Below are 13713 nucleotides of genomic sequence, written 5' to 3' on the forward strand. Positions count from 1 at the left end.
TTCATCCCTAGATTTCTATGTCCGTATGTGAATAGAATGGGAAAGAAACAGTATCTCCCCACTAAGCTTCACCACACCTGCCAAAACTAAAATACAGCTATTTGAGTGTTTTAAAACACTCCATTCAAGTCCTACTGTTGTAAACTTGGGGAATAAGACGACTCAGGAATAAGCTGAAGGAAGGTACAAGATGCTGCATAAATGGTTTTGATTGCCTTGGGATCTGTTCCAGCCTCTTCTTCAGACTGGAGGACAGCTTCTCCATAGCACGGAAGGGGAAGAACCGTGCTTAGGGATTTACTTGTAATGCTATCAGCATTAGGGGGGACAGTCTGATTCAAAACATGGAAGCTCTTTTATTCTTGAATCTCCGTACCAAGGTTCTCGGTCCAATATGGCTGTACCGTGCAGCCTCCAAATCAAGTGACATACTGCAAACTGGCATTCCTTGTCCTTTAATTGGTAAATAATTTTAAATACCAGCAGTGCATGTGCCTGCTTTTACATTGAAAGACGGATTAGGGAAACATATTGACTTGTTTTCCACTTCAGTGAGAATACTTTCCGTGCAATCTATAGATAACAACGAGCAAAGAGTCGGGCAATACTGCTTAACAAACCCACTTGCTTTAAGTGCACTTATCTGTAAATATCTTATTCCTGAAAATGTATACTGCCTACATAGATGTATCACACTGCTTCAATTTTTGAAACTGGAAGGCAGATGAGCTAGCCTCCTTGGGGACCATTTTGCAAAACTATGCGCACTACGTGCAATCATCTGGTCCACTCAGTCAAAAAACAAAAGCATTTTCTAAATGCCTACCTGGGAGCCCCAGGGATGAGTTGTCACTGGCAGCAAGGATTAGGTATTCAGAGATGACAAGAGAAATCACCTCCCTCTTTCTTCAACTCAGGAGTGTGGAGCTTTCACGCCGTCACAGCATGTGCTGGCCATGGCAGCACAGACCAGGAAAAGCAGAATCATCCAGAGCAGCAGGTCTCAAGCAAGGGCCTAGGTGCCCAAAGAAATACTTGAATTGCTACAATGCCCCATACCTTGTCCACAATACTGTGGCCTTGGAGAGCCATTAGGAAAACCCATACAGAGGCAGCTAACCCTTCTGAATGTTTTCATTCCCCGAGGGAGACTACACAGCAGGGCAGTAGCCTTCCTCATCCTGCTCCCCCTCTCCCTCCCAAGTGACGAGCAGAGGCCCACGAATGGCTGCCATGAGCTGCACATCTCCTGCCCTTTTCCCTTTGCAAGCCAGCAGGCCGGCAAGGCTCGGCAAGCGTTGAGCCTCAAAGGGCTGGCTGGCTTCAGTCCTCTTAGCTGCCACATGGCTGTGGTGGCATCATCCCTCTTCCCTTTCCCACTGGCCAGCAGAGCCCTGCTCAGCAGCCACACCTGGAAAGGCAAGAGAGGCAGCATTTGCCAGAGCCAGTCGGCATAGAAGGCACAGTCACAGAAAAGGCTAAGAAAAGCGGGGGGTTTGGACACTGTATGGAGCACACCGGCGCTGCCATTGCCCGCGGCTGGGCTCTGCCCCGGCTCTCAGTCTGCTCTTCTCACCCTGCTCCCACTGTTCTTCAGGCCAAAGTTGCCGACACGCTGGGCATTGGTGGCAGAGACCATGACCATGAACAACCCTAACAGCTCCATTTCCAGTGCAAGTGCTGACTACTTCAGACCACATCAGAAACAAAGAGCAGAACTATTTGGGCCATGAGGGGATGGCTTTACCCCCCTTTTAGAGGAACATAGGGGATGGGAGCCAGCATAAGGCACCTCTTCAACTCAGACATTCTGCCTGCTGCCTCGCACCTACCTCCCAACTGTCTTATCCACATCCCCAGGCAGATTTATGAGTCTTCCTCCAAGGGAAGTCCACTTTCCAAGAAACATTTGGGTACTCAGCTTGCAAATGTTCATATTGCATGGATAGCTCTTGGAATGTATCGTCTCACGCAATTGACCATGCTGACCAAGGCAAAGGAGACAAAAAGTGCTCTGTAGTCAAGCTAAGAGCAACGATAATCATCAGTTCATGCCACGGGTCAGCTGTGTTGCTCCTGTTTATCCATTTTGAGATTGCTGTGACAGAAGAGGGCTACTAAACTGGGATCTGTTGCCTGCCCAGTCTTCACATTCTTCCATGGCAGATGTATCTGCAAGATGCTCATGTAACGACCTTTCCAGCATAATGCTCACGTTCTGGGAGAGAGCAAAAATGCTGCAGGCCACGCCATGATGCACATCAACAGTCTTGGCAGAACTGGGGCTGGTGAAGGAACTGTCTCTGACGGTATAGCACAAGCTCATTTTTTCTCACATACCCTTTCTCACACGTGGACTGCATTTCCTCTTCAACGTTCCTCGTTAGCCCCTTTTCTTCTTGGGATCCCATATGTGATGCCACAATGAAGACAGAGTGGCCTCAAGAAGTGGCACATGATGTTTTCTTTCAAGGTGACTGAGAAGACTGTGAACTAGGCCCATTTTGTCAGGAAAGAGTTAAGTGCAGACAGAATGGGAACAACAGAACAGTCTATTCATTTTGTGCAAAAAACACGTAAAAATGAGTTCAAGACCTTCCCAGACCTACCTTGGAATTGACTAAGACCGAATCTGTCTCTCACACAAGCCAAGCCATGTGAAATGTGCTAGATCCTGCTAGTGATGCAAACAGCTCCTCAACAAGGGTTAAACCCAGGAGGGACAAGTATGAGGTCATTTTCCTGAGCGGCAAGAGAAGATGGCTGTCTTGGCAGGGGGCCAACCGAGAAAGGCAGAGCTCAGTGGTTTTGAGGGTAACACCATTGCCAGTAGGTCACAAGTAATCCGTAAAGGCTTCTGCTTAAAGCTGAAAACAGGACAGCATCCAGCCTGTCCAGACTTGACAGACTGCAGTCTGTCACGGAGTCCATGAGAGGCTCCATGTCTCACGGAGACCTTGTGTCTGTGCTGAGGGAGCAGTGTGTAACTCCTCACGTATGTCCCATTTCAGTGTCTTCTGCAGCAGAGGAAGAAAACTGTTCCAACCTGTCCCATACCCTGGTGGCTTTTAGATGACCATAGTTTCTGAGGAGCTAGAATACTGTTTTCTCTTTGTTTACCAGTGATGGCTGGTCGTTGCCTCTAGCTGACTGCATGATGACACAAATCATTTGATTCAGACCATAATACAACACCATTTCTTGCCTGGAATAAAATTTGATCATCCCACATTTGATGACACATAATGTTGTTCTCATTTATTGCCCCACAGATCTTAAAACCATCCTTCCCCATAAGTAAGGAGGATGTAAGGACACCCCTCCTCACACTTCTTTGCTTTCAATATCCCGTCCTGCATCACTCCATGCTGATGACCTCGGGCTCTAGACCAGGTTTGCAGGCACTCCCCATAAGAAACGGTGTTGGTGTCTTAGATCCTAAGCACAAAAATATAACGGAGAGATACCACGGCTCCTGTCAGTGTACTCCAGGATCTGTGAAGGGAAAAGTAGAAATGTGTCCTGCTCTTTGAAGGCATTTGGGCAAGACAAAGCCATGGGAAGAAGCGCTGCACAGCCATACTGTACAGACTGCCACATAGTGACCCCAAGGCATGGACTGGCCTGGAAACCAAGGTGCAGAAAACTAAGAGCCAGAAGCCAGCCCTTCACCCGTATCCCACTTCCCTTACGTGCTTTTAAGCCATGATGTTATGGCCTGAGCTAGGCAGGGTTTGCCACGCAGGACCCTGCAGGGTCACAGCCTGCATGCTACACACCAGACTGGCTCATAGCAAGAGGCAGAAGAGCCTTGCTGGAGATGGCAGCCAAGGGTACAGCCCGTTCTGTTTCACAAGCTTTAAAATTTTGGGACCACTATACATAATTCTTGTATATGTTCCATGAGCCTGCTCAAAAGTCTCGTGACAGCCGGTACGTACACCCTGTCCTAAAGCACAGGACAGAGGCATTCAATTTAGTATGCTGCTCAGGTGACTCAAGTACCAGCATTCTACAAAACAGCTTATTCAGGAACAAATTATGTATGTGTCACTGCTCTCTGCAATAAATGTAGAAAGTTTTATAGTGCACTTGACAAAAAACTCAACTTTGATTTGGTTTGGCTTTTTTTATCTCATTTAACTAAAATTTTATGTTCGTGATTGCGTTCTACAACGCATAATGCAAATGGAGAAGAAATATGGGGAAAATTACATCGCTAGCAGGAAAAAAATTAATAAATAATATGTGCTGGAAGTAAAACAGATGGTTGGCACCTGGTGGTTCTGTATAGCCCTGGGTGACAGTTAAGCTGTTCCTACGCTTGGAGAAGGAAAAAAGGGACGGGAAACATGTCTATATCACTGTTGCACTTGTGCTATTTTAGGCTCTTGACGTTGTGGGGTCTGGGGTTACTATCTGTGCCTAAACTCAGGGTTAGTCCTGATTCCCCAACTGCCCACAGCCCCCAACACTGCTCTTTTCCCATAGCCTGGAGATGCTGCGCATGTAGGCCAGATTGCCACCATCACGCATGCCAGTTTGGCACGGACCAGGGGAAAGACCAGGACCTCCGGGCACAGCATGGCACCTACCACCTCCCAACCAAATCCAGAGCATGACAGCAGCCTCTGCTGCTCCCTCTTGCAGTCACCTTCTCAGGAGCGCTGAGAAGTGGAAAGTAATCACAGTGCGGTCACTCCCCGTATCTCCATGCCCTCCCTGCTTCTGAAACACACCTACCGTGGAGCCATGCAGGGCACTGCATTACGTATTGCTGTCTGAGCAAGGGGACACTCCCTGCACAGAAGCTCCTCTGCAGAGAAAGTTTGTGACCTCTCCAAACAACTTTGCTGCAATACTGCCTCCCGTGGTCTAGACCTCAGTAACGCTTTCTGGCCATATGTCATCTCAGAAACAGGATGTCAGAGTTGTCAGTCAGCTACAATTAATCTTTCCCACAAAGCTATTGAGTGTGACAGTAAACACTCATCTTGAGCTAAGCCCATTTTGAAAAATTACTTGAAGGCGAATTGTTGAAGAACACGCAGGCTGCCTCAAATGCGAACAGTGAGGCCAGTGCCTGTGCTGATTTGCCTTAGGTTCAGATACAAGGTCACACAGGAGGAGAAATGAGAAGAAAAAAAAGAGCATATGCTGGATAATGGGATAATTTTAATAACAAAATTGCTCATTCTCATCTCTTATTCACAGATTCACTCAGCCAACCTGGAACCTAACCTCCTCCCTCCACAGACTGTCTTTAGTTCGCACTGGTACTTGGTGATGTGTATAGCACATATAGGAAGTTCACTTCTTTGGTCATCTCCCAAGGAAATACTACGTTGAACAAAGCAAGGGAAGGATAGGAGCCGGCATTGCTTTTCTCACCAGTGCCGTCTTGGAAAACTGGCTGGTTCCAATCAGCCTACAAACAGGTTGCTTCCACCCCAAAAAAAGCCTGCAGCAAAGGGGCAAGACAGGTCCAGATTAAGGAGTGATGCAGTAAGACTTGATACGGAGCTCCTATGCCAGAAGCATGACCTTGCATGCTGCGACAGTAGGTCGGAAGATGAGGCCCTACCACCACAAAGCACGACTACAGGAAGGCTATCAAGACCACTGGTACAGAAGTGGCTTTTCTCTTGTGTTTCATGCATAATGACTGCAAGTCCAGTGCATTCTGCAACATCTCTACTACTTCAAAAGAACATGAACAACAGTCTTCAAAATTCATCATCTTCGCCATCTAATGCTGGTTTTTCAGCCAAACGTCACTAGATGGATTACGTGTCAGATTCTGGAAGGTTATTTCCAACATCCTGTTTCAGGAACGTATTTACTGAAAGATCGTTACTTACCTACTGAGCACTCAGCACTTAACAAATAGTCACATTCTTGTCATGAAACTTTAGAAAAATTAGCCCCTCTGGCCAGAGTTCTGCAGGTAATACCGCAAACATTTATGAACGAGTGCTATAACCTGACTGTCATGCTTTTAGTAACATTCCTGTAACACTCAAGAAAGATTTTACCAAGTCTGTGCAGCATGTTTTAGCACTTATCAAAGCCACTAGCATAAAAGCATCCTCAAACAGAATTGACAAAAAGCACTGCTATTTTTATAGTTCATATACTTAGGTGCAAGAACTGCATAAACAACTTAAAACCTTTTTAATACTATAGCAATCAGTTGATTTATCACATCTTTAGACTGGCATCCCAGAACTTCTCCCTCCTAGGTCTGCAAGTGTCCTTGAAACACTTGACCACTGAGCATCTGATCTATCTTGTGCAAGTTTTAAGTCTATCAAGTACTTTCTGACATGAACTTTCCGTAGTTAATAGAATTTCCAAACTCACAGAAGAATTCCCATCAGAGTGCTTCTAAGTGAAGCACTTGGAAGCAGATATCTGTAAGATGTTAGCAATGCATCAAAATTTAAAAAAGTGAATTGCTCCTTTAATCTGTTTCAAAAGAACTAATCCTACTTCAGAGCCAGCTATATTAGGCTCAAAAATTCTGCAAGGTTCAGGAATGGAAGGAGTAGTCCAGAAGCACTGTGAAAACTACTTCATTTACAATAAAAAAGCTTAGGAAATCCATGAATTTTGTGGGTAATAATGTCAGAAAAGATGCACATGGGTCTCACCTGCTCTCTCTCTCTCTATTTTGTCACTGGAAAAACTAGATAACTACAGATACACAATTTCGGAAATAACTTCTCACCACTTGGAGTATTTGAAAGTGTTCCGATTAACGGCACTTTGTTAAAATAAGATGTTTTTAATTATCGTTTTAATTGATTATTGACACTTAACTACAGGTGTTTGGAGGGAAAGCATTCTGTATGAATAATTATATGATATGTTCCAAAAAACCAGTCATATCTGTTTCCACTGTGCAGTTTATTCAGTTTCAAATTAGAAAAAAATTACTAAGTGTTTCACAATTCACATGCATAAACTCAAAACATTTCAGCCCAAAAAAGTATTGATTTCTTTCAGTTTTGTATTAAGGCGTTTAGGAAATTCACCTAGGCAGACAAGTATCTGGATTTTTTAAAAAAAAGAACCAAAATAGAGAGACAAGCTATAACTCAGTTTTACTTTTGTTAACAAATACAACCCAAGTGAGTCCTGGTAGTACGCAGCTGCATTCTTTATCTTTTCAGTTGTGTATAGCTGATAGGAGTCAAAGTGATTGGGAAAGAGTTATCTTCAGCAAAAGTTTTCTTCAACAGTGTCTTGATTTGGAGTGCTGAATAAGCCATTGTAATGTAATGTCTGCCAGGACAGATAAAACAAAATGAAAAACTCAACAGCCTGTTCACAAAGTGTAAAAGGACAACAGAACATCAGCAGGTTAATACGACTAAAAAAACCCCTAAACAAACAAAATCAGAAACCACAAGCTTTTAATTTACACCTAATTAAAAATTTGGTACTTGAAACTCTGGGTAGGTTCTTTTCTGTTGTTTTTTGTTTGTTTTTAAACTGTGTGCATTTTGTATTCTTGAAATATGACGACTGACATCAAGTTCTCTAAGCCACAGATGAACTGTTGGAAAAGCAAAGATTTAAGATGACCATAAAATGAACTGTAAAATCCAGACTGGAATGAAATACCTTGTGAGAACAAAGGCAGAAATACACGACCAGAAGGAAATAGAAGGGCAAACATCTGACAAAGCATTAAGAAGCCATTTAGGTAGGTAGCAGGAGTCCAAGGTCTCTGAAAGACACGCAACACTAGACTAGAATTTGATAGCTGAAATTGGTACCCCTCCTAATACAATCTAATGCATTGGGCTGAAAACTGCAGCAGTTCACAAACTGATTCATGAGCAGATTAGATGGTTTTGCCTCAAGGCAGTAACATCTGTCAGGAAGGTAGGAAGGCTGTCAGGGGGCAGCAACAGCTCTAGCCCTCAAATTTGAATTTGTTGCCACATCTGTCCTAAGTGCAAGACAGCCTTCCATGAATATCCTGGCAGACCAGCTTAGGCACTGAGACTGCAGACAAAAGCATCCCACGGCATCTAAAACAAAGCTAATAACTATACACTAATCTTCCTCAGTCTCTCAGGACACAGAAACGGGCAGCTCTACACCTACACCTCCTGATGAGACCCGTTAGCTAGGCTGCAGTCTGCACTGAAAAATGACTATCATCTCATTCAACTGCATTGCCATCAATCAAAAACGCACAGGAAGAAGACAGCTCCCAGTCTTCTCCTTAACAGCCTAGTAATTTCATCACTTTAATAAGCTAAATATGTTTTCATTACAGTTTTTCATTATAAATGACGTTCTCCAGTCCTTTGATCTCCCTAGGTTCTTGCCTAACCTCTTTGCAGTTTCTCAAGGTCTTCCTGAAAATACAGCACACAGTGCTCCAGTAATGCCCGCGCAGTTCCAAACACACTTGACAGACGCAGTCTGCTCCCATTTGTTATTTCTTTGGGCAAGTAGTCAGGAACCAGGTTACACTTTCTTGGCAAAATGTTATACTGGAAGATACTTGACTGATTCTCAGTTAATATTTGAGTCTTTTTCATCACTACTGCCAGGACTTCCACAAGTTAAGTGATCTACATGGTTCTGCATTAGCGAACATTCTTATTATTACAGAACCATAGAATCATAGAATGGTTCAGGTCAGAAGGGACCTTAAAGATCATCTAGTTCCAACACCCCTTTGCAAATTTTAGCATGCTTTTTTTGCATGCTTTTCCCCTCCAGGCCACCCATACAAATGAATCAGGATCAAAACCTATTTTCTCCAAGATCCTTTTAGAAATTAAGCTGGTTTTACCAGTTTCTAGTCACGATACCACTTTTGAGATCCTACACTGCAGCCTTGCTAGTTTGATGAGGATCGAGCACTGCATTTCTTAAATCTCAATCACCTTCACTGCCCTTCACCTATGCAGATATTCCTGACTATGTTGTGTCCTCAGTCCCTATATCCCAAAGTCTAATCTTCCCCAGCGTTAACAGCACATCCTGTGTATTTCCCTCACTCAGAGATTGCTGTTGCACCCCAAGCTGCAGCAAAACAAGGTTTGTCCTCCTTCAAACCAACGTACCCAAATGCTGTACACCATTTCCAAGAGAAGCCCTCGCTGCCTAACATGTCCCTGCACACAGATGACATCTCCTCCAGCCTCCTGAAGCCCAGGTGTCATGGTATAGTCTCCTCACCACCTCCACTACCTGGTCCTCTCTGCCTAGGATGGAAATTTCCCCTGCTGCTGCTGGGAGAAACTGGCTTTCCTCCCACTCCCACTGTCTCTCATTCATCTGAGCCCTACAGAGCTACCCAGTTCTTCTAACGAGTCTGGCTTCCTCAAGAAGCAGCTATAAATATCTACCCAGGCTGTATCCCTCCCATCCAGCACCACTTCTCTTAGCAGCGTACAGGGCAGAAGGGTGGCACAGAGGCAGTGTGCCCCAGGCAACTGCTGCTGCTGGCTCAGCCTGTGCTTCACCCCTTTCTCCTGCCCTGTGGAGGGAAGGGAAGGGGACAATATGACAACAGAAAGCATCAGGAAAGCGGAGGAAAGTGAGCAGAAAGAGAGAAAAGGTCTGCCATGGTTTGGGCCGGACTGGCCATTGGAACAAAAGGACAAGAAGCAAAGGCGAGATGGGAGACAACTTCACTGACTTCAGGATATGCTCCGCGCATCCCCAGCAAGACAGAAGCACTAGTCCCCCAGTTTGAGGAACACCACCATAAGGCCTGCTTACAAGTAAAATCATGTATGGAACAAAACACTTACCAAAATTTATTAAGTATCACATAATAATTGGAAGGCCTTCATATCCAGTTACTATTGTTTCAAAAGTAACACATTTTTTGTGAAGGCTTCGATTACTTTGGGTTTTAAATATGTTTTTCCAAGGTCCCTGTCAACTTAACTTCTCATGGAACTGAAGTGACTTTTAAATTACACATAATTCTATAGTAAAACAAATACAATTGCATGCAATATTTGCAACACAATCTTTCAAAGTAAATTGAGATTTTCAGTTATATATTGGAGTTAGATATTCAAATCTCATTAACATTTTTAACAGCCGATCTAAAGCAGAAAGCATACACTGATGATGCTGTAAGAAAAAGAAGCTTACCGATGTTATCCTTCTCTTTACAGGAAATAGAATAGCAACAGATTTCTCTGTCTTGAATAGCTGAAAGGTTTCTGCAGAAAAACAATTATAAAATAGTAGTGTTATAAGTTCAAAGAGACTGACAACAGGAAATTCCATTAAATTACATGTTTTCTGCTTTCGACTCAGTGGGTTCAATTCTATCCTCAGATATCAGATTTTTAAAATATGCTACTGCACACAAAAAAATCTACATTTCTTAAACTGTAAAGATTAAAAGGATATAAAGTAATTTCACAAAAATTCAAATTTCTCATTAAGTCAGTGTAATAGTGAAAAATAAAAACACATAAATCCATAAGCTGAAAATAACATTTAGTAGTGGTAACCAAGTAACATTACCACATCTTGGCCTTCACTCTTTACTCTTTTCACGTAGAATTCAGAGTTTTTATCTCTAGTAACTCTTATAATCAACTGACACTACTCAAATGATCACAACATTAATCTTCAGAATGTTCATTATATCATACTTAAATATATCAGATATGATTCCCACTGAAAGGATGTCTATACATTTAGGAAGAAACTGGTTCTTAATTAACTTCTGTTTCTTTCTGGGAATTTCCCTATCCCCTTAGAGTTTCTGAGCACTTTGTTATTTTTTCATTTATTTATCCTCACACAAGTGACACAGACATGCAGGAAACAGATTACATTCGTGGAGCAGATGAGGAGTGGAGGCATGGAGAAGGAAAGACTCTTGGGATCACACAAGAGACTGTAATAAAGAAGAGAACTAAATAGTGACCTCCCTGGGCTTCAGGAGAGCAGACTTGGATCTGCTTGGAAGAGTCCCATAGGATAAGGCCTTGTAACAGGAACACTGGTTAATATTCAAGGATCATTTCCAAGCTCAAGAGCAGGCATCCTAACGAGTCCAGAAAAAAAGTGAGGAGGCATAAGTCGATGAACAATGAGCTTCTGGCAGAATCCAATCACAAAAAGGAAGCACACAGAAGGTGGAAGCAGGGACAGGTAACCTGGGGGGGAATACGGAAACACTGTCCAGGCGTGCAGAGATAGTTAGGACAGACAAAGCCCAACTGAAATTTGATCTCATGAGCGACGTCAAAGGCAACAAGAAGGGCTGCTATAAGTACTTAAGTGACAAATGGAAGATAAGGGAAAACGTGGTCCCACTACTCAATGAGACAGGGACCTGGTTACACAGGACATGGAAAAGGCAGAAGTACTGAATGCTGGCTTTGCCACTGTCTTTACTATCAACGTTTGCCTTCAGTAATCCCAGGCCCAGAGACCAAGGGGAAAGTCTGGAGCAAGGAAGTCGCACCCCTGATAGAAGAGGATCAGATCAGGGAATACATAAGCGAACGAGAAATACAGAATTCCATGGGCCCTGATGGGATGCACCTACAGGTGATGAGGGAGCTGGCTGATGTCATCATGAGATCACTCTTGATAACCTCTGAATGATCACAGCAACTGGGGAGGTGCCTGAAGAATGGAGGAAAACAAATGCCCCTCCTCTTATCTTCAGAAAGATCAGGAAGGAGGACCCAGCGAACTACATGACTGTCAGCCTCACCTTAATCCCTGGGAAGGTGATGGAGCAACTAATCCTGGAAACATTTTCCATGCACGTGACGGACAAGAAGGTGATCAGGAGTAGTCAGCATGGATTCACAATGGGGAAATCATGCCTTGCCAACTCGATAACCTTCTATAATGAAATCTACAGCTTGGTAGATGACGAGAGAGCAGTGGATATTGTGTACCTTGACTTCAGTAAGGTTTTTGATACCGTCTCCCATATCCTCACAGACAAGCTGAGGAAGTATGGACTGGATGAGCAGACAGTGATATGGACTGAAAAGTGGCTGAATGGTTGGGCCCAGAGGGTGGCAATCAGTGGCACAAAGGCTAGCAGGAAGCCAGTAACTAGCGGTGCACCCCAGGGATCAATACTGGGTCCAATCCTGTTGAACATCTTCATCAATGATCTGGACGATGGGGCAGAGTTTGATGATGACACAAAACCAGGAGGAGTGGCTGATACACCAGAGGGTTGTGCTGCCATCCAGAGGGAACTCCACAGGCTGAAGAAATGGGCTGACAGGAACCTCACATAGTTCAACACAGGGAAGTTCACAGTCCTGCCCTTGGCGGGGAACACCAACACATGCCGGGGGCCAACTGTCTGGGAAAGCAGTTTTGCAGAAAAGGACCTCGGGGTCCTCATGGACACCAACTTGAACATGATCTAGCAATGTGCTAAAAAAGGCTAACAGGATCCTGGTCTGCATTAGGAGGAGTGTTGCCAGCCAGTTGAGGGAGGTGATCCTCCCCTCTACACTCAGCCCTGGTGAGGCCATACCTGGAGTGCTGTGTCCGATTCTGGGCTCCCCAGCACAAGAGGGATGTGGAGCTACCGGAGAAAATCCAGTGGAAGGACACTAAAATGATAAAGGCACTGGAGCATCTCACATATAAGGAAAGGCTGAGAGAGCTGGGACTGTTTGGCATAGAGAAGAAAAGGGTCAGGAGGGACCTTATTAATTTGTACAAATATCTGAAGGGAGGCTGTAAAGAAGATGGGGCCCAGTGACTTGACAAGAGGCAATGGTCACAAACTGAAACATGGGAGGCCCCCTCTGAACATAAAGAAACACTTTTTACCTCTGAGGGTGACTCAGCACTGGCACAGGTTGCCCAGAGAGGCTGCGGAGTCTCCGCCCTTGGAGATACTCAAATGCCATCTAGATATGGTCCAGGGAATTCAGCTCTAGGTGGCTCTGCTTGAGTAGGTGGGTGGACAAGATAACCTTCAGAGGTCCCTTTCAACCTCAGCCATTCTGTGACTCTCTGTTTCCTAAGTCCCCGTTTAGTTGCTTAGTCTTTGGACCATCCTTCTATACTGAAGCTTCACTTCACTTCACTTTGCTTGCACTTCCTACTGATTAAAATTATGTGATTTGAGACACAGAATCCTATTCTGCAAAATTATTGCTATACTGGTCATTTTTACAAAACTGTGTATTTCCTTTACAATTACCCTTAAATTAGTTTCAGTAATCCATAAGTATATACTTTGGATACATGCCAAAAATATCTGAATTGCTTAAATTTACAGACAGTAGGTTGGAATCGTTCTGTTCTAATACCATTCGAGCATTAAACTGCCACTACAAGGTACTCTGAAAAGTCTAAGTGAGCCTATTACTATCTATAGCAGTTGTATCTTCAGTGATGGGAAAACAGGATTATCTGAAACAACTTTATACAATCAAAATAATAATCACGAGAGGTTCAAATCTACTGTAGTCAGTTATAAGCCTAGATTGCTATTTCAACTGCCATCAGAGCTCAAAGTGGAGTACCTGAGAACGTAAAATTGAAGCTGTTATAGCTGGTTATTGCCATAGACTACCAATGACTTTACTTTCTCTTACACATCAAAATGGTTACCAAGTACTGGAAAAGGCTGCCCATGGAAGTGGTGGAGTCACCATCCCTGGAGGTATTTAAAAGGCATACAGATGTGGTGCTTCGGAACATGGATTAGGGGTGATTTTG

General features: G+C 43.9%; 1 protein-coding gene across 2 annotated transcripts in view; it reads right to left on the reverse strand.

Annotated features, from left to right (window-relative positions):
* Positions 1–6890: 6890 nt before the first annotated feature.
* LOC141746072 (ADP-ribosylation factor-like protein 8B) overlaps positions 6891–13713 on the reverse strand; it is a 28865-nt gene continuing 22042 nt past the window's right edge. Inside the window, exons 6-7 of one of the 2 annotated variants that reach the window (XM_074593870.1) lie at positions 10138–10208; positions 6891–7287 (exon numbers count right to left, since the gene is read on the reverse strand). In XM_074593870.1, the coding sequence (XP_074449971.1) occupies positions 7238–7287; positions 10138–10208 (121 nt within the window). In that variant the 3' untranslated portion in view covers positions 6891–7237. The remainder of the gene's footprint in view (positions 7288–10137; positions 10209–13713) is intronic. The other variant, XM_074593954.1, reaches the window with a different exon arrangement.

This window comes from Larus michahellis, chromosome 1 (genome assembly GCF_964199755.1).
Source record: "Larus michahellis chromosome 1, bLarMic1.1, whole genome shotgun sequence".
In the NCBI taxonomy this organism is placed as follows: domain Eukaryota; kingdom Metazoa; phylum Chordata; class Aves; order Charadriiformes; family Laridae; genus Larus; species Larus michahellis.